This window comes from Bacillus rossius, chromosome 1, assembly GCF_032445375.1.
Source record: "Bacillus rossius redtenbacheri isolate Brsri chromosome 1, Brsri_v3, whole genome shotgun sequence".
NCBI classification, from domain to species: domain Eukaryota; kingdom Metazoa; phylum Arthropoda; class Insecta; order Phasmatodea; family Bacillidae; genus Bacillus; species Bacillus rossius.
This window is the reverse complement of record NC_086330.1, coordinates 296196377-296218202: the sequence shown is the minus strand read 5'-3', so window position 1 is coordinate 296218202 and position 21826 is coordinate 296196377. Positions and strand designations below refer to the sequence as shown.

The following is a 21826-nucleotide window of genomic DNA, read 5'->3' as shown; positions in this document are numbered from 1 at the left end:
AACATAATTCCTAACCAATTGTTGAAATGATATTACAGTATTTGTAAATTAACTAACCTAACCTACTATCCACACTCTTTTTTAAAGTACACTAGAACCTCGATAATCCGAGCTGGATGGGACCGGGGCCAACTCGGATTATCAGAACCTCGGATTATTGGAAATACGAATAAAAACACACTAAATCCATTTCTAATACATATGTAGATGTTTTAATAAAAAGAAAATAAAAACATATTAAAAGGCAGAATAGAAATACATACATAATTATTATTTTTTAAAATAATCTATTATTGTTTTTTTTGTTTTTTTAATGCTCCTTGCTTCTCAGCTGCCCGTGTGCTCCACTTCTTAAAAACATTACGTCATTTGGCGTGACATCATCTTGCTGCTCCACGTATACAAGTGCCTTTTCTAAGCGTAGAAACCCATCTGCATGGCTAATTTTTTTGTTGGTTTCTTCTTCCTCTTGTTTGTCTTTTTCTGTGTCCTCATCCAGGTTGTTGACCATTTCAATAATTTTCTCATCTGTCAATTCTTCAATTTCATCACTGTCTAACCACTTGTTAACCTTTTCAGCACTGGATTCGGTAAATATGTAGTTGAGCGGTATTTGTGAAAAAAAATTTTAAAAATCTAAAATACCTTTATTTTATGCTCTTCAACGTCCTCTTTTCATTAAAAGTGGCGGAGGTAAGAAATTCCTAATACTTTAGGAGATATTGAATTTTTAAATTTCATCATATGTAGTTGAGCGGTATTTGCGAAAAAAAAATATGTTAAAAATCCGAAAATACCTTTATTATATGCTCTTCAACTTCCTGTTTTCATTAAAAGCGGCGGAGATAAGAAATTCCAAATACTTTGAAAGATATAGAATTTTTAAATTTCATCACAATACCAGTGCCGTGATGTGGCGGTTAACATTGTTTCTTGTTTACGTACGAGGTAGGAGGTACGAGTATCTACTTTTTTTATTGGATAATGATGTCGCGTGATTGTGATAGGTCAGAATTCAAACGAACCAATACGTGATTATTTAGTTCATTTATTGTTTAAAACGGTGTTTAATTACCGCCTCCAATTTAGGTGAGTTTTTAACGTTTCTAATTTTAAAGTCTTATTTGTGTTTTTGATATTGTTGCGCAAGTAATAAGTAACAAAAAAAAATTTACGTGAGTTGTTACTGTGCATCCTTTGTTACGGGTTTGTTAGGTAAGGTCAGTTACATTATAAATAATTTAAAACTAAAGAATAATTAAAATTAATTCACATTATTTTTAATGTCGGCTTAGTTTGAAAGTATTAATAATGTAACTGACCTGACCTAATCAACCATTTTATTAATTACGCATTGACGATTCACGTATTCACGAACACACGGCAAAATAACAAAAATGGCGTCGCTCGAATGGTTCCACAGGTCTTGTATTGCAAAATTAAAAAATTTGATATCTCCTAAAGTATTTAGAATTTCTTATCTCCGCCGCTTTTAATGAAAAGAGGAAGTTGAAGAGCATATAATAAAGGTATTTTCGGATTTTAACATTTTTTTTCGCAAATACCGCTCAACTACATATGATAAAATTTAAAAATTCGATATCTCCTAAAGTATTAGGAATTTCTTACCTCCGCCACTTTTAATGAAAAGAGGACGTTGAAGAGCATAAAATAAAGGTATTTTCTGATTTTTAAAATTTTTTTCGCAAATACCGCTCAACTACATATTTACCCTGGATTCCATTTCGCAGCCAGGGATTTCCACCATTAAATTCAATAGAGTTATATTATCACAGTCATCTTCAACTGTTTCTTCTTCTTCACTTTGTGAAACTCTCGGTTTTATAAGTTTTGACCAGGACTTCTGTATAGTTTCCTGTTCAATTTCTGACCACGCATCAACTAACCAATAGATAACGTCTTTTATATTAACTGTTTTTAGCATATCTACTAATGAAATTTCTTCTTCTTGCAAAATATATGTCAGAAGCATGCGTCTGTACTTTTTCTTTATTGTTGCAATGACGCCTTGGTCCATAGGTTGAATGAGGCTAGTCACATTTGGGGGCAGGAAAACAGTTTTAATTTCATCACTTGAAAGCTCTTCTACGTTTGGATGGGATGGAGCGTTGTCAATAACCAACAGTTCTTTTCTCGGTAATTGTCGTTCTTTTAAAAAAAGTTTCTACTGAAGGAACAAATTCCTCGAAGAACCAATTTTTAAAAATGGTTGTATTCATCCACGAGTTCTTTTGATTTTTGTATGCAACGGGTAGTGCGTTCATATTTACATTTTTAAAAGCTCTAGGTTTTTTTGACTTTCCTATCACCAAGGGACGAAGCTTATGTGTCCCAGAGGCATTGGAACAGTAATTCGTTCCTTGCTCTTTTTATGCCCAGGAGCGGAAATTTCGTCTTTGGATGCTAGACTCTTGTCAGGTAGCATTTTAAAATGTAACACAGTCTCGTCACAGTTATATAATTGATCATGTGTGTAGCCCCCTTCTTCGATCATGCTTTGAAATTTTTGAACGTAGTTTTCAGCACCAGCAGCATCAGCTGAAAGCTTTTCTCCCGTGATATGCAATTGCAGCACACCGTATCTTTTTTTCCATTTATCCAGCCATCCTTTACTGGCATTAAAATTGCTTTCACCTTCATGTAATTTATTATGAAAATACTGCGCTTTTTCTTGTAATATAGGCCCAGAAAGAGGGACACCTTTTTTCCGCTGTGCTAAAAACCATGAAAACAAAGCTTCACTTGTTTTTTCGTACTCACTTTTTTTCATACGAGATCTGGATGTTGTAGCCTGAGAAAGATTTTTTTGAGTATGCCATAACTCCAATTTCTGTCTGTTGCGCCTCCAGTCACCCACGGTAACAGCACTCACTCCTAACTCACGCGCAATTGTTTTTAGCGGCTTACCTTTATCAACCCGCATCAGTGCTTCTAATTTATCACTTAATGATATTTCAGTATGTTTTCTTTTACTCATACTGGTTCGTAATAGAACTGGGACGTAACTACATAGATGTGCTCACGGCGAAGAACTTATTAGGAACTAAAAATTGCCCTCTGGAGGGAACGCGGGGAAGTGACGAGGGGGCGGAGGGTCTAGGCCAAAGGAGAAAAGGGTTTCCCCCCCCAATGTTCTAAAAATAGATTCTTGCGACTTCTGACAGGGGTGGGCTGCTACCTGCTATGTACAGTCACTTACCCAACTCACCCCATCGACCCTTCCTCCTCAACGTAGCCCTGGCCGTCCCTACGTGTATGTGTGTTTGCAAAATTCATATTTTTTTCTTTCTCATAACCCTCGAAACTGACTCGGATTATTGGGAACTCGGATTATTGGGAACTCGGATTATTGGGAACTCGGATAATTGGGAACTCGGATTATCGAGACCCTACTGTATAGCAAACCCTACCTAACCAAACATCCATACTATTTTAATTTCAAATGTAGCTAATATAATCCAACTGACCATTTTTACAATATCGTGGATTTGTAAAATATACTTAAACCTAAAATAACCATTCATTAAAAAAGTAAACTATTTGTAAACTACTTGAAGTATCACAACACCCTCTCATAGAATGATGGAAAAACATGTCAGATAGTAAAAATAAGCTTTTTGAAATTTTAAATATTTTTTGTGACTTATATACACCACAATACCACAGTACTATTGATGACATCAACATGGAGGCACTGACATCATCATCTTTACATTCTAACGGGTCAAGTGTGGGAATATGGGGGTTTTGAGCTGGGAACATTCACACGTTTAATTTGCACAAAATATTGTCACAAACTTTTGTGGGGAGAACTGGGTTCGTAAGGGATAGCCCAATTAAGTTTTATTACAGTTATATTAATTACTAATATTTACATTATTAAGTAATAAATAATTGTATTTAGAAACTTCTGATCACCAATCACTTGCACTTAAATATGTTTATTCACAATTCACTCAATGTCTGTCGATAGGCTCAATATTGGTTTGCCCCTTACCTCGCGCCTGTCCACACACACAGTCTCGCACCACTCAGTTGCACTCTCACGGTCCCATTGCTCCTCGACACGCCGCTCTTGAGGGGGGTCTCTCACCCTCTTCGCTGATGTCACACTTCCCTTCACTTGCGGAACTCTCTGAACTTTCTGAACTCCAGCGGAGGCCGGTGTTGTCGCTTATATACCAGTGGCATCCTTCTCGAAGGGGTGAGAGCGGCTGTGACGTGTCACGTGATGCCCGAAACACCCAGAACAGAGACGCTTATTCACGCCACTCCTCGCGGCAGCCTCTGTAAGCCTGGAATTCCCAGGCTGTTAAAGGTGACAATAGCCCGAGGCGGGAAGTAGAGGGGTGAGTAGCGAGGAACCTTGTAATTCGGCCAGGCACGCGTGGCATGCCTTACGTCAATGGACAGCGCATGATATCGGTAGTAGTGCGGGGCCGCCAACCAGCTCCAAACCTTGTGCGTGTCGCTGTCCTGACTGCTTTCATAACACTATTTTTCTTTATGAAACTTACTTTCAGGTATCATATTATATACTTCAGGTGTACTTATTCTGGTATAGAACACAATACCATTCGTATAGGCTATTACCCACGGTATAGTATTCTATTCTGCAATTCCATCTAGTTTAGTAAATTTTGGGATACCACTTTTAATTTGTTTATTATTATTTGCTGTTATTTATGCTTCTTGGGTATCATAAAGTATACGCGAGTCCTACCTTTTCTAGCACATAGTACCGAATTATATTAGGTACTTACCGTATCTTAATGTAATTTCCTCAAGAAACATATCTGGTGTTAAACAAGCATGTGAATCTTCCCCGTCCAAAATGCTCTATTCCCGCGCTTGTACCGGAAAAACATAAAGGTTGTAATTGGGTCATTCCACGCAATAGGGAAATTTCATATCCCAGCCTAATTTCTTAAATAAAAAATTGTCCAATAAACGTGAAAATATTTTAATAATATACTATAAATTGTTTTAAAAGACAGTAAACTTGAAATGTCAGATAATAAAAAAAAAAAATATATTTAAAAAAATAGTTTAGCCAGGAAATATCATTCCCTCACTGTTCCCCAACCACATTTAACATGTTGTGACTCAATTTATTTTTGTAACTTATGAGCAATGAGACTTCATAATTATTAGGGTTAATCCAAATAATTAAAAGTTTTAGAAAATGTGTTCATTTAATTTTTTCTACCTATCATCTTAAAAATAAAAAAAATTAAATTATGTCCCCAAGTTTGGGTATCATTCCCTCACATCTCTATGTTAACTAATTTTCTGGCCAGTAGATGCCTATGAAGGCCATTGCTAGTGAGTCAGTAGATAGCTATCTAAAGCCCACCGCACACGGTAGGTACAATATTTTCTACTAGTTTGCTTACTAGAATGCTTACTGGTTTCTGTACTATGTAGGCTACTAGCTGAAACACTAGGCGCGCTACAAGTTTCTGCTGCACACGATTCTAGCTGCCTTACTAGTTTTGTTAAGAGAATATTCTCCACAACAAATTTTTATTATGAAAATTCACATTTTTTACTGCATACAAACAAGGCTTTACTTTGTATGCATTTATTAAAACGAGAAGTTGGTCACTAGTCCACTTCTTTCCATCCATGTTTATCACGACATGCACGCTTAAAAGTGTAAACAACCCCTCGTGCTGTTTTCGTGAGTTCTGATTGGCCACTCCTTAAATATTGGAACACACCAAGCAACGAAAATAGGACGCTGTCTATTACGCAAAACCAGTAGCCCAGCTCGTACAGCTACTAGTATCCAGTTTGAATTCCAGTGAAGAAACTAGTAGTAGAGCCAGTACGACTCCTAGCTTACAATATTGTAAGGAATATTGTACCGTGTGCGGCGGGCTTTAGTTGTTGATGTGAAGCTGTGAGAGTTGCAGGCTCAATAGTGATTATTAATTTTTTATAAATTTAATAAGTTTTGAAATTTCATGAGTGTCTTTTCTACACATCATTCCCTCACAAATCATTAATCAGCAGTAAGTAAAGTAAAAAATTTATTTTTAATAGTATTAAGTAACAATAAATAGGTATTTCCCCAAACTGTAAGGAAAAGTTTAACAAGTTCAACCTGCTATGTTTGAGGAACAGTTAACTACAATTTCATCATTCCCTCACCATCATTCCCTCACTATGAGGGAATGATGAGTGTTGTGAGGGAATGATGTCCAGCTTCTTTATTTTTTTAATCTGACTGCTATTGAATTTCAAATCACTGATACAACTTATAAATCTACAGATCTTTATTATAATGGGAGAAACTTGTATGGACTGGACACTAAACTTTGTTGTTTCTTTTTTGTTGTTTATGATGACAACATGGTTTCAGTATTTACCACTGTTAGGAAATTTTGTTTCAGGTTAGTTCCTTTATGAAGACGTTCAAGTAAAATGTTTGTGAAAGATGGCTAAAACAAAAGAAGAAGCTCGCTTAAAGAAAAGAGAGTATGATAAAAAGAGAAGAGAAGCTATGAAAAATGATCCTCAGAAACTAGAAAAATTGAGAGAAAAGGAAAGAATGAAATATCAGACAAAAAAAAACTGAAGAATCAGGTGAAACGTGCAGCTAACATGTCATCGCGTGAACATAGAATGAAGAAAAAACAGTGGAAGAAGAATTCACAAAATTATAGAGCAAGGTTAAATAAGCAGGCAAGATTAGATAAAAACATAATGGCAAATTCTTCTCTTTGTGATACAGATGACAATCCACCAAAAGAAAATGTTTTGAGAAAAAAATTAGGCAGGAAGAAAATCAGAAGAGATAGATCTGAAATGTTCCGAAGAAATGAAGAATTAAAAAATAGTTAAAAAAATCTGAAGCTCTTGTTGCCAAGTACAAGAAAAGATGCCAAGTTTTAAAGAAGAAATACTATATTGGAAATAAATCCCCTCTGACACCAAGATCTAAAGTAAATAAGTTGCTAGGGAATGAGAAAGTATCTCCTGTAGTAAGAAGAAAGCTAATTTTTAGTGAAGCTGTAAATGATGAATTGAATTCCACGTATAATAAACTGAAAAGTTCTCAACACCGAAGAAAGTTACTGCACACAGTGATCACAGGAAAGATATTAAAGAAATATAGGGTTTTAAACCAAGCCAACAGAAAGTTTCTGAGTTACAAAAGTTTAGCAAACAGTAAAAAACAACTATGTGAAGGTAATCAAACGCATGCAGCCAAATGCGAGAAAAGAGGAAAATACATTTCTGCAGAGGTGAAGGAGTGTGTAAGTAGTTTTTTTGAAAGAGATGACAACACTATCATGTGTCCTGGAAAAAAGACTGCATCACAAAGAACAAGATAAAGAAGCAAAAAAGACTTTTAAATGAAACACTAAAAGTGCTGTATAAAAAGTTATTGAATGAGGTTGAGTTTAAGTTGTCTTACTCATCATTCTGCAAATTAAAACCTTTTTGGGTTATTCATCCCAAAGTTGATAAGAGAGATACATGTGCATGTATACTGCATGTCAATACAGGCATTATCGTTTCAAAGTTAAGTGAATGTGGAATTTTTGTACACAAGAAACCATCGGACTTGGTAAGAGAGCTTTGTTGTTGCAAAGACAATTTAGCTTGTCTTCAGAGAAAATGCAATGCTTGCAAGAGCAAGACTATTTAGCCTAGGTACTATGAAATCATAGATCCTGAGCAAGAAGTCAAAGTAAAAAAGTGGATGGTAAAAGTGCAATGGATAGAGGTTAAAGGCCAAAAAAAGAAGGTAAGCAAACCATTAAAAGAAGTGTTTATTCTTGATGTAAAATCATTAGTAACTGAGCTGGAAACTATTTTTTCTAGATACCTTCTCCATATAGGAAATATTGCACACCAGTACAAGACTCTAAATGCAGCAAAAAATCGGTTGGATGAAAGTTCTGCATTTATTCATATAGACTTTAGTGAGAACTATAATTGAAAATTCAGTGAAGAAATACAGGCTGTTCATTTGGTGGGGGAAGGGAACAAATTACCCTTCACACTGGTGTACTTTATCTTAAACAAGAAAATAGTAGTGATCCTCAAGTGTTTCAGGCAGAAGTTGAAGGCAAACTTTCTTACTGTGTCAAGGCACATCCATTTTGTTCATTGAGCAAGTCATTTTCGAGTGGGCATTCCAACAAAATATCAACTTGACAAACATACACATACAGAGTGATGGAGTTGTTACACAGTATAGGAATAAAACAATGTTCTGCATAATTTCAAAAAAACTAAGTCATATGTTTCCCAACATTTCAGTTTTTACTTGGAACTACACCAAGTCAGGGCACGGTAAAGGTGCTCCTGATGGTAATGGGGGGACGTTGAAATGAACTGCTGACCGCATAGTTGCGCAAGGCAAAGATGTTGAAAATTTTGAGTGCCTTGCAAATGTACTGAAGCAGCATTGTCCAGGTGTGAAGATTTTTGAAATTCAACACAAAGACATTATTGCAATGGAAGATCTAGCCAAACATGCAGGAAATGTTAAGTGTTTTGCTGGCACATTGAAAGTGCATCAGGTTATGTTCAATTCAGCTTTTCCAGAAGTTTAAGTTGTTTTCAATGCAAAGGTGAATGCTCTCACTTCCACTTGGGCAAAGGTTTTCAACTTGAAACATCTGCAGCTACCAGTAATTTAATGCAAGACAAACCAGAAAGCAAAACATCTGGTCATCTTCCAGAAACCCCAATAAAGGTACTATACTTTTTCTACCTGCAGAGACTGACAAATCTGTTTTGTTAGGCTCAAAGAAAAACCTCCGAAATGAAGATGTCTATTCGTCATTGGATGAAGATGATAATCTAGGGACCAAAAACTCTCTTCCACTCAGAAGTTTTGTCCTAGTTCGTTTTAGCAGTGACGACAAGAAGAAAAAGAACACCACAAAAATTTGCCAGTTCCTGGAAATTATCCAAAGTTGTGTACAAAACAATGAACTGAAGTCATGTTTTTGAAAAATTCTTGTGGAGACAATACATTATTTGATGTAGATGAAAATGATGTATGTTTTGTTTCTGTTGAACAAATTGTTGCCACTGTCACTACTCCTATTGTTATTATCAAAGGGTGTAGGATTTTTTATAAATTTAAAGACACAATTTGAGTCTTCTAATGACATGCCAAGGCTTTATTTTCCCTTCAGATATTGTAATTTGTGGTAAGATAAATATAGTGTACGTAGTTCGTAAAACTAGATTCAAATTGTAATTTAAACTTAGCATAGCAAACTCACGAGACTGCTTACATGCTGATTTAGCAACTGATTATGCTTAAATTAATATTTTAATATTGAAAGTTGTAGCCTACATTAGTCAATTGAAAATTATGTAACTTTGGTTAAGAACAAACATGTTGCCAATATCAGTACCGAATCATTCCCTCACCCATCATTCCCTCACATCATGGGGAGAAATATTTTATTTTATAAATGTGTTGAAATTCAATATTGTTCACTGCCCATATAAGTAGTCAGTTACTGAGGTCTTCTGGTTCACTTTGACTAAATAAAAACCATTTTAAAAAATTATTATTTTTTACAACTGTCTCACAATATATATTTGCCCTATTACATCGAATGACCCAATTATTTCAGCACCACCTTGTTGGCAACGTCATCAATATCCCTACCATATGGCAATGTTAAATTATAAAATATTTTTATTTAGCTGTCCCACTCTCACCAAACCTTTGCTTTAATGTTATTACTTTAAGTGTAACACTTACCTACCCTAGGAAAACGAGACTTTGAAAACACCTAAAAAACTTATACCTACTCAAGGAAACAAATATTTCACCTAACATTGCTTTTGACACATAACACACCTCTCACCTAGCATAGCAAATAAAATTAACATAAAACAATACTTCGTATCACTAAACATGTACTTAATAACTCTTAAAAATCCAATTACCTTTCCTTGCTTTATGGCATTACTGATTTACAATCAGTATTACTCTGAAATATATTAATTTAACACCAAAAATATTAGCCATTCCACCATTAAATTTATAATATTGCACAATGCAAACACATTTCGCTTTTCTTCCCTTGTCACTACTGTAATCACAATCACACATTCATTCTATACTCTGTTCTGTAACATTTAATTGATTATATGTACAGAAACACAAACTATCTTTTGTCTTGTAATGACAGTCATTACCACACACACCTAATTAATTTCTTATTACCTACTAAATGCTTCTTTTATGATTTTTTAAACACATATTATGAAGATATTCCATTCCACTTATTTTCTGTTACAATTACTTATATTAAATTTTGGTAATCATTCCGTATCACGTATCCAGGGTCATTCCTTTATCCTGATGGCATTATCCTGCATATATTGATCCTGTGGTACATGAAGCTTGCTGTATTAATTTAGTACATTGAAAGATCCTGGCTGAACAAAACTTGGAATATCATGATCACAATACAAACATATTCCCGCTGTCAGATCTTTTGAAAATATTTTTCTTTCCTAATCAGCTTATGATCATAATTCTTTGTTGTAACACAGTTTTTGTGTCCAGGATCTTTCGACGAACTAGATTAAAATAGCAAGCATCATGTACCACAGACAGCATCCTGCCATTGGGATCAAGGGATTGAGTTGGTTACTTGTGTTTTCATTGTCTTTCCCCTACATTTTTTTCCCGAACATAAATACACTTACACTGCTTACCTGTATTGAGATGTAGAATTGACCCTATTTTTTTCATCTTCAGAAAATTGGCTCTCCTTCAGAATTAGATATTAATTTAAGTTGGCAGGGAGTGGAGGCGAACGGAAAGATGGAAGCACTCATTCCTGGTGAGGACGGGGCAGGAGTGGAATGAGTTTAAGGTGAAGGTATTGGAAGTAACTGCTGCGAAGGACCTAAAAAGAAATGGGAGAGGGAGAGTGAAGCAGTCCTTGTGACCAGGCGAAAGCTTAATTGGTTTATATTTTTGATCTTAATTCCTTGACAAAAGAGTCAGATTAAATGTCAGGAACAAAAGTAATGTTTTTGTGGGTATTTACTTGCTCTCTTTCACAATTACTTTACTGCACACTGTTCTCTGGGACATTAAATCAACATTAGATCAAAGAATACCAGTATTTCAGTTATTGTAGCTGGTTTAATGTAAATAAGACCACTCATACTTTTTTTTTTACTGTATTTTAAACGTTGTGTACCAAACAAAACAACAATGAAGTACCGATAAACTAATTGGATTACAACAATGACCTTTCACAGAATGATTAGGAGTAAAAAATGTCTATGTTAAGTTTTTTTATTTACTATTTCAACTAAGTGCTGCTTTTGTAACAAATTACATACCCATTGTAACTTTGCATGCTTAAATATTGAGACTTATTTTGGGGATTGTTAGTTTTAAAAGGAATATAGCAGCTCTTGTTTTGTGAAGTGACTGATGATTATATTACATGTACACATAGTTAAATTGACCATTTATATGAATATTTAATTGTGAAGTATCAAGATTTTTCTAAAAAAAAATCCTTTATAACATATTTTGTACTGGTTTTCTAACTATCCTGCCTAGGTATATTTTCAAATTCTGGCAGGTTTGTTTGCTTCCCAAAGCACAGAAGGCTCACCCATCTATTCGCTGCAGTAATTGTTAAGTAAATCATTAAAATGAGAGGCTGAACACTGCACGTAGGAGAATGTGTGCTCCACTCAGGCTCTGATTTTGTCTCTGAAGGAGAAATTTTAAAAGTTGTGGTTTATTCAAATTAAAGGCACGGTTCAGTTTTTTTTTTTTTTTTTTTTTAAATTTTTGCTCTCATTGCCCAGTTTACTGTTAATCTATTTGGAAACGTGAAGTCTTCTATTGCTGGTTATTTTAAGTCTAATCTTTGCTCTTGCAGTTAAAGGTGACTCTAATGTGATAAAATAATTAAGACTAAAAAACGGATGTATAGTATGAGCTGAAAGTGCTCTCAGTCAGTAACATTCTTCCATTTATACTTTTTATTTTCGCATGATAATCAAAAATGTTAGTTGCATTTTTATTCTCAAATATATTCTCTAAAGTTTCCCATACTTACAATTGGATTTAAAGTGTTGCATTATTGAGAAAATTTTTTTTTTCTTTATTATAATAAAAACATGTTGTGACAAATTTGACATTTGTAAATGCAAAGAAGTGGAAGTAACACAAATATTGTATGCTGTGAAGTTAAAAGAATGTTAAGGATTACGTAAATGCTATATGTGTTTCTTAATTACGGTTATTTTCTTTGCTGTGTATGAAACAATCTGTTTCGGCGTGCCGCAACATAAACACAAGTTCTTTTTTTGCCCACTAGAATGCGCGAAGAGTTAGTACCTATGTCCTGGCAGGTAGTGGATGACACTGTGCTGTTGCCGCATGTTCTTTCGCCCGTTCTGTTCACAGCTGACGACAACAGAAGCACGAATGAATATATCACACAGCTTTTAACTTAAAGCTTACTTAGCTGCTAAGAGTATGTTAGATTTATTGAAGTATTGAAGTTAAATTAGTGTTAAATATTACTGCAGTAACTGTACGGCATTATGTAAGCAGAAAAAAGATTCTGTACTTTTACAAACATGTGACATCAAAGTCTTATCTACTGAATTCTCCATTTTTACAAATCTGTGCCATCAGCCATGTGGTATCAGGAGGATGAAACTTATTGTTCTAGTGGAAATATAAACCTATCTCAAAAATATTCCTTTCTGCTCGGCCTACATTATCAGGTATAATTCAAATTTAATTTGTATTTCTGTATGTTGGAACTAAAGGGCATGAATACATTCAAACCATTTTGGTCATTCCTTGCAGTAAGTTTTGGATGTATGAATAATAGTTTCAAGTAAAAGTTTTAGATAATTATTAGAAACTTTACAATAACTTTGATTCAATTTCTTACTGTGCTTACTAAGGGAGTTATGAATCTTTTGGTCCCTCATCTCCTATTTTGGTCACCCTTCACAATAAGGGTTGGCTATATCAAAACATTTTCAGACAAAATTTTGCGTAATGTTTTATTTATCTATCTGTAAGCAATCACGGTGGTTATTGTGTCCATATATATAATATAATGAAACAAAAAATTACATAAATATTTTCTGGAAGTTGCAACATTGTAACTGCTCCAGGCAGTATTTTCTTCAAAATCTACCTTAAAATTAATATGTTGTAAGACCGCAATATTTAAACAAAAATAGCAAAATTATATCAAAATATTATAATCACTGGTTTTGTTAATGTTATTTGGCAAATGGTTTTTGCTTAGGTGTTCAATCAAGTATAATTGTAATAATAAGAGCGGTTATTTATTAATTGGGCTTGATCTGAGAATGTGCAGCACTCCACAACTACAGCTCGTTCATCGGTTGCCATTTGATTCACTTGTATGCTTACTCTGTAAGGTTATAAGAAGTGGTTGATGCAGGGGGGAATAGGGGGATTACATTCTTTGAAATAATGAAGAAAAATATACAATATCTCGGCGAAGGTGAAAGTGAGCTGATACAACACCTGGAATCGCAAACCACAAGGACAGTGATGCATGTTGAGAATGATAATATAACTGTCCTAACTTCTTTTTGTTGAATTAGTTTTTAAAAACAAAAATTCTTATTTTATTATTTTTTTTAGATCCTCTCTTGAAATCAATTCCTTTATTCGCCACTGCATATCAAGGTCTAGAGAAATATATGCATAGTAATAATCTTTGCATTAGCCGCATTAAGAACCTTCAGTCAATACTAATATTTAAATAAAATTAATATCTGATTATCATTTGTTTATTCTTGAAGTACAGATTGAACCGTATTGTATTAAAACGTAACTTTTTTGCAGAGGTACTAGGAACACACAATATACACAGTATTATATTCAATGGTAACAATCACATTTTTTCTCACACTTTCAGTGGTGTGCCAGCTGGGATAACCTATTGGTAAGTGCATTTATGAAAACAGAAACACAATTTTCCCACAGTTTGGCACAATGCATAAACTGAATTTCTTCAAGTGTACACTATAAATTTAATTAATGTACTCAAGATCTCTGTCCACAACAATTAGTTTTACCCTGGCCTCAGGAAACCCGCAGAATTCCCAGGCCGCTAAAAGGGTCATTGACAATGGCTGAGGCGAGACAGTGCGAGGGGAGTGGAAGGGGGTGGGAAGGGTGTAGCGAGGACTCTTGTAATCCGGCCAGGCATGCGTGGCATGCCTTATGTCAGAGGATGGTGCGTGACATCAGTGGACATCCGAGGCCGCCAGCCAGCTCTGAACCTGGCACGTGTCATGGTCCTGTCTGTGTTCGTAACAATATGATGATGGAGCATGTTTGTAACGTCTCATTTCAATTGTTAGGTTTTAAATGTAAGTAAAAATGATAAAAAAATATTTTTTATGTGTATTATGGTATTATCTTGAACCATAGTTAACATTGAATATTATTTACAGCGCGGAGGGTCATGGCCCTTGTTGGGTAAAGGGGGAGGGTGGATTAGAATTGGCAACACTGCGGCTCTCAGCTCTATCCTGCGCATGTGAGGGTAAAACCCGCACATTCTAAGGGAGGGGGGCGGCCGACCGCCTTTATTTGTCTAAAGCCGGCCAGAAGGGAAGAGAAACACACCCTTCCCGTTTGAAGAGCCTGACCCGAATGACCATTGTTCCCAGCTATGCAGGTACTGATTCTGACAGCGGAGTAGTCGGGTAGTTGATTTAGAAGGTTTTATCCACATTTTACCAAAATTAACACAATTTGGAAGTGTAGCGATTTTTATTCTCTGAACCGTTCCCATAAGTGAATAAAATTAACAAAATAAATTGTATCTGCATGTAGAAACAATACCACGTTATTTGCTGATGTAAATTTTTACCTGTGAAGGCAATACCTGCGCAATAAGTTGAATAATAACTAAATTAAATGTTATGTTATGTCAGCTACATTAATTACAAATAAAATTGTACTATAACAGTACTACAGAGCACTGAAATTATCCATTTAAACTTTTGTTTACGTTTTGATTGCCGTTGCTACGATACCTGACGTAACTATTTGATTTGTTGACAGGTATGAAAACAATCTTTATTAAACTTCTTTATGTTTTGAACACTATTGCAGGCACATTTACAGATGTTGTCAAGTGACAGATTGTTTAATTAACGTTTTTTTTATCTTGTTTTCTTTCATTTCCTGGACAGCGCCTTGTAATTGGTTGAGGCTTTGGCGGTACCTCAAACAGAAGGCGTGGCTGGGAAATTGAACTTTTTGGTCTGGCTTGTTAAATACAGCTTCCTGTCAGGACCTCTTGTATATAGTAATTTTTCGTCTGCGAGATTTACGGTTTGTATCTGCATGGAATAGTGTATGTGACAGAGTGCACGTAAAAGTTTTGCATGATTCACGCAGATGAACAAATTTCACGTGAAAGTGCATATGGTCCAGGTATCCGGCATCCAGGTGGGCCGTATTGACAAGTTGTTACGACACATTTTACTGACGCCACGCAGTTTTCAGGCACTTTTCGTAGCAGTGTGTGTGTGTGTGTGTGTGAAAACTATATTGTTGTGAGGCCTAGATGTGAAACTGTTTAATTACACACTTTTTCATTATTTTCCATGCCCTAATTTTAAACAACACGAACATAAACAGTCAGACTGAGTTAACTTAAGTTCAGAGGTCTTAAGTAATAGAATTTTATTGCTCTATCTCTCTGAGTTGGCCAAATTATAGTTTAAAATATACCCTGAGAAGTAACAATTTAACTATTTATAAAACGGTTACAATATTACTGAAAACAATTGAGACATTTGTAGGGTTTGTGTCCATCATATCTGGCAACTTGAAATACTATTTTGTTTTCTTTTCAACATTCTATTTGTTTTGTAGTAGTGTTGGAGTGGTCTATTGTCTGTCTAAATATTTTCTTTTCTCTAAGAACAAATGTTAGCCATTTCTGGTCTTATTCATGTTTTTTTTGTCAAACACTACCATAAAAATGCATTACAGAAAGAGTATTTTATTTAATCTGTGCACACATAGCCAAGTGTTTGTTTACAGTAATAGCGAGAGAATTTTTTTTTAGTTTGAATAAATCTTTAGCACGCAATAAGCCATCAAAGAATTAAATTTAAATAATTTTTAAATTCCCTTTTTCTTTTACAAAATCTTTGTTGAAATGGTAGTATATGTTTTTTTTTTTTTAATGTAGATGATTGGACTTTCACTTTTGTTACTATTGTCATAATTTCCAGAAGCCACAACTCTACAGCTTTCACAAGTAAAAAAAACCAGTTATATTTTAATGGTACTTCAGCAAATAAATGTATTATGCCTGGGAACTAATAAAATTTATTTTGTGGATGTATCCCACTTAATGTCAATATCCCGGAGAACTAACTGTGTATTGCTTTATCATAAGTGTTCTCGACTGCGATGGACCACAATTCATAGCTGGCAAGCTGCAGAAACCTTTACTTCGGGGCTGACTAGTTTTTCCGAGATCATGCCAGGGAAGTGCTGGGGTGGATCTTCACTTAAAGGCCATCCTTGCCCAATATCTCTGACTTGTGTTCATGCCTTGTCGACGACTTGTGAAACTAAATACCTTATCTTACCTAGAGATATTAGCTATCCGGAAAGGTGTTTTTGGGGAAATTATCTGGTAATTTACTGTAAACTTTTCTAATAAGTTAAACTTTCACAGATACAAACAGTTTAAATTTTAATAATTTTTTTATACAAACAAAACAAAACATACATATGGTCACTTAAGGGGGATTAGGCCTCACAATCTTGCAATTCAATTTCAAATATGTTGATACCGATTCAATAAAGCTTCCGTGATAAATTTTTTTGAATTGACTTGGCATAGTACTTAGCTTTGGCTACTTTTGAAGTCAATGCTTGCTTACTGGTGTGATTATCATGATAACTGTTGTCGCCCGTGTGAAATAATAAGTTATTTGGTGCTGACTGTTCTTGCTATTCATGTTTCTGTGTTAATGTTAAATTCATTGTAATTATATATGTAAGTTTGTGAATCTTACATATATGTTGTGCCATTAGATCTATCATTATTTAATTTTTTTTTCCAGTCAAGGCCACTATGCCATTTTTTACTGTCATACTTTCAAGAATAATCTTGAGGGAAAAGCAGACGTGTAGTGTAAGTACTTAAAATTTTTTTTCAATCTTATATTTATAAGTTAAGATTTTTTCTTTGATGTTTTATTTAGTCAAGGTGTTTGCAAATGTGTACAGTCGTGGCATCTGGGAAATAAGGTTAATAGCAACTAAATTAAAGGTTAGGTTGGGTCAGCTACATTTATAATATGTACATAAAAATCTTTATTTAATTTTAATTTTATTAATGTAGTTCACCTAACGTAATCAACATTTTATGTAGGTGAATCATTGTTCACCTTATGTCCCAGAAAAAAAAACACGATTCTACACATGTACCGAGGTCTGAGGTCTGTAATGTTACTGTCTTTCTTTACTGGATGATTGCAAACCAAAAAAATATTTAAACTCCTAGTAGAAAAAAATAGCAGACATTTTACATGTGTGAATGTGGCCATTCAAAATTTTAAAATATATGTATCTTTAGCTATTTAGCATCATTTTGAATAGTTTTTAGTTATTTATTTCCCTTGTCAGCCAGTTTGAGTATCAAGCAGTATGGATTGTGTCCTTTACCAAAGGGCCCTTTAGTTTTGAGGCTTTTTAAATTTTTCACATTCAAGTTAATTCCTTCACAGTATTAGATAAATATGAAAGTGTAAGGACATCAGTTGGCTGGATAAACAAAAGTACTATATAGTTATATTTTATTCAAAGCAGTGTCAGAATATGCATCAGCAATTTTTTAAGGAACTTAGAACAATTTGGAAGGTCATCAAAAATAGTTGATCCTTTAAGATGCACTTGTCAAGGATTCTTTAGGCTATATAAAGAGTACTTTAAGAAAAAAAAATTTGTAAACAACAAATATCTTCACATTAACAATATCTGTTGAAAACAAAGAAAATATTTAGCCATAGTTAAAAATTTTGGCTGACCAATTGTATCATGCGTCACTCACTGAAAGTTCATGTAATGTGATCCCATAGCTAGATATGAATTGACTTTACTACACTATTGTTCAAATATCTCTTCATAATTATCTGGAATTAATTAACTGAGCCTTTAACACATAAACATAAACTATGGCTGTAAAAGTCCCAGGCATGAGGTAGCCAATATGCTTAATGTTTCCTTGCTGGCTACTAAATTCTGCCAAGATACCAAGAAACAACCATACAGTGAACAAAAATTCTGCCAATTTTGTTACAAAATCTTGAACCAAAATGAATGGGTACAAAAAAACTGGGATGGTATTTAAATTCCACTAAGTTAACTCTTAATTGCTGATATTATACCAAGTTGCTATATAGGTACCATTAGGTACTTTAATGTTAAAATAGTCTAAAAGTACAACTGCTCACAAAAGTATATATCTTTTTTACCACAAGCTCCTAGATTTTATGCTTGGCTCATAAATGTTCTGAGATTCTGTAGAGGCCTTAAATAAACTTTTGTTTATCATTCGGTTGATATTGCACATTTTACTGAACGAGTCAGGATTTGACCGACAAACTTTGGCTGCAGGTTCATCACAGATAAGTAAATTGAGAACATGTACGACTTATGTTCTAAAGTGCTTCTGAAGGATGTTTTGTCTTTGAAGTTACACTCAAACAACTGGTTTATTGCAAATTATAAAGTATTTCAGTAATAAAGTGTATGGATAATGTTTAAACTAACAAAGTTTACAACCACCACAAAAACTCTTTGATGTCTTAAATTGATGTTATTGACAATTTTGCTATGGGTTGAGTAATGTAATTTTTAATGGAATTATTTTACAAAAGTGACAATTTTTGTAGTGGCTGTAGAATTTTGTTTAATTAAATATAATCTAGAAGCTGAGTGTAATATATTTAAGGTCTGACCAAGTTATAACTTTTTTCAAGGGGGGGGGGGGGAACCACTGGAAATATTAACTAACCAATCATCAGTAACTTCAAAGCAAGCCTTCTCCTCAGTATTTTGCCACTGATGGTATCCTCGATGCTCCAATTTGCTTAAACCTTTTGTTTGCAATAAACCATTTGTTAGCTGCGATTTTAAATTCATATACCAGTCTGGCAAAGCACTTTAGTTCATAGGTCATGTATGTGTTTCAAATTATTATCTTTTTACGTGATGAACTAGCGGCCAACATTTTCAGTTTTCAAGCCCTACATTCAAAGAAAACTAACAATATATATAAAAAAAATGTGTTGATTCCCAGTTAAACTTGTTTTGTTACATCGATTAAAATTTTTTTTGGATGTTGTTTTGTAATTATTAGTGTGCATCATGTTTCTGAAAATGTAGTTATGGAAAATTCTTCACATGTGTGATCCTTGTGGTGAACCAGCAGTGACGAAGCATTGAACTCTCTGTTCAGGTGTATGCTTCCTTGGTCCCCATAATTGTCGGTGTTTCCGTGGCCACCGTCACGGAGCTCTCGTTCGACGTCGTGGGTTTGGTGAGTGCCCTGGTGGCGACCATGGGCTTCTCACTGCAGAACATATTTTCCAAGAAGGTTTGTCAACTTTGTTCAACGCATTAATGTTCGTTATAACTCACTTTGGGGAGTCCCAGAGTGTTGCAAGGGTTTTTTTGAGCGGTGTCTGGGTCTGAGGCTCAGATTTACTTCTGTAGGCAAATCCTTGAAATATGACTTCATAAAATCTTGAATTAAAAAAAATTGTGGAAGTTTTAAGATGTTTAATGGGTTCGAGGGAGTGTTTTAATTTTTTTTTGTCAATATGCCGTGTCATGCTAAGCAAGTCTGTGTTATCAATGAGCGATGGTTTTGTGGTCAAACTAATCGGTGTTTCATAGAACAAGTGTTATCCAAGTAATACCTTTTATTTGTTACTAATTTTGTGTTTGTAGTGAGAAAAATTACATTACTGAAATTTGTGAAATGAGGCATGCATTAGTAGGAAAGAAAGGAAATGCAAACCATTGATTCACAGGATGTGTACAGGTCACAAAGGTCATGCAAATTTAAAGAAATTTGACGATTATTCCAGAAAGTTTTTAAATATACAGTAATGGTGTAGGAAGGTACAAATTATTATTGCCAACGTATTTTTTCTAACTTGCATTGTATTTTTTTAATTCTTAGTTTTATTTATGTACTAGCTGACCCGGCGAACTTCGTACCGCCTTAGCGTAGCAATGATGCACTACTTTATTTTGTATAGCTGACCTATCTTAGGTATGAGTACCTATTCAATTTGAACTGGAATCTATAATATCCTCCATATAAAAATGAATCCATAATTCCCTGGTATCACTATAACTGAAAAGGACCTTACTAATTTAATTAAATAAAAAACAAAATATATATTGTCAAAATAGTGTTTATTCCATACGATTCAATAATTCCACTAATGTTTTTACAAATTGCTATTGAACAACTTGGCATTTTTAAGTAAACAATGAGCTCAATACCACGCGCGCTCTATAAATCAACTAATAGTCTCTGTACCCCTCACTGCTTCTCTCTACTCTAATGCTTTTTGATAAACTATATTTTTAGTTTTATGTTCTGGCGTGTAAATAAATAATGTTGATGGTTTTCCGACACGGGAACAGGCGACATATAATTGGCCATGTGAAAAACATGGATTTTCTAGGTTGATGCCACATACACTTAGCGACTGCCCTTGCGATTTATTTATTGACATTGCAAATGCAAGCTGCACTGGAAACTGTAAACGCTTAAAGCTGAATGTCATAAGGTTACTTTAAAAATATTTATATTGTACAAAGTGTTGGGTTAGTTTGGAAATAATTTTATATATGGTGGTTCAGTATTCTTAAATTTTCTAATTTTCCGTTAAATTTTTTCTTTCATAAGAACCTTCTCGTGACAATAACAAATACAACAAAAAAAGAATTAGTGAAATCGGTTCAGTCATTTACGTGTGATGGCGTGACCAAGGGAAATAGGAATTCATTATTCTTAAATTTTCTAATTTTCCGCACAATTTTCTTAATTTTTTCTTTCATAAGAACCTTCTCCTGACCATAGCAAACACAACAAAAAAAAAATTAGTGAAATCGGTCCAGCCGTTCACGCGTGATGCCGTGACCAAGGAAAACGGGTTTCATTTTTATATATATAGATTTATTAAAATTATGACAATCACACCAATACCCCGTAAAGAGGTTGCAAGGGTGTGGACGAGAACACAAAAACAAAAACAGCACAGTCTGCTAAAAAGGAACATGGAACTCTGGAAGAAGAGTAAACAAACTAAAATTGATTATCAATATGTATTTGAGGGTGCATGGGACTGAATTTACTGTGCTTCTCATCTCGGATTGGCGGTGCGTTGAGGATAGGCTCGGCAACATGTCACTTGTCACATAAATTTAGAGAAGAGAAGCCAGGAGAGGTGTTGAGGGAGGATTATGCAGGGTATGCGTTTGGACCCCACGAGGGTGTAGCCCTGATCGCTGTCACATTGATTACACCTCTTTTCATATTGTTACGAACGCAGACAAGACCGTGACGCACGCACGCTGGCTGGCGGCCCGTACGGCCACTGACATCATGCGCTGTCCATTGACGTAAGGCATGCCACGCGTTCCTGGCCGGATTGGCATGAATAAGTGTCGTCGTTCTTGAGGTTTCGAGCATCGGTTTGGCCTGGGATGACGCGACTCGTC

At 34.8% G+C, this 21826-nt stretch overlaps 1 protein-coding gene across 5 annotated transcripts in view; it reads left to right on the top strand.

Annotated features, from left to right (window-relative positions):
• Window positions 1–21826, top strand: part of LOC134527781 (solute carrier family 35 member E1 homolog) — a 308654-nt gene that overhangs the window by 261754 nt on the left and 25074 nt on the right. For all 5 annotated transcript variants that reach the window (XM_063360727.1, XM_063360726.1, XM_063360725.1 and 2 more), the window contains exons 2-3: window positions 17146–17216; window positions 19545–19682. In XM_063360727.1, coding sequence (XP_063216797.1) covers window positions 17157–17216; window positions 19545–19682 — 198 coding nt within the window. In that variant the 5' untranslated portion in view covers window positions 17146–17156. The remainder of the gene's footprint in view (window positions 1–17145; window positions 17217–19544; window positions 19683–21826) is intronic.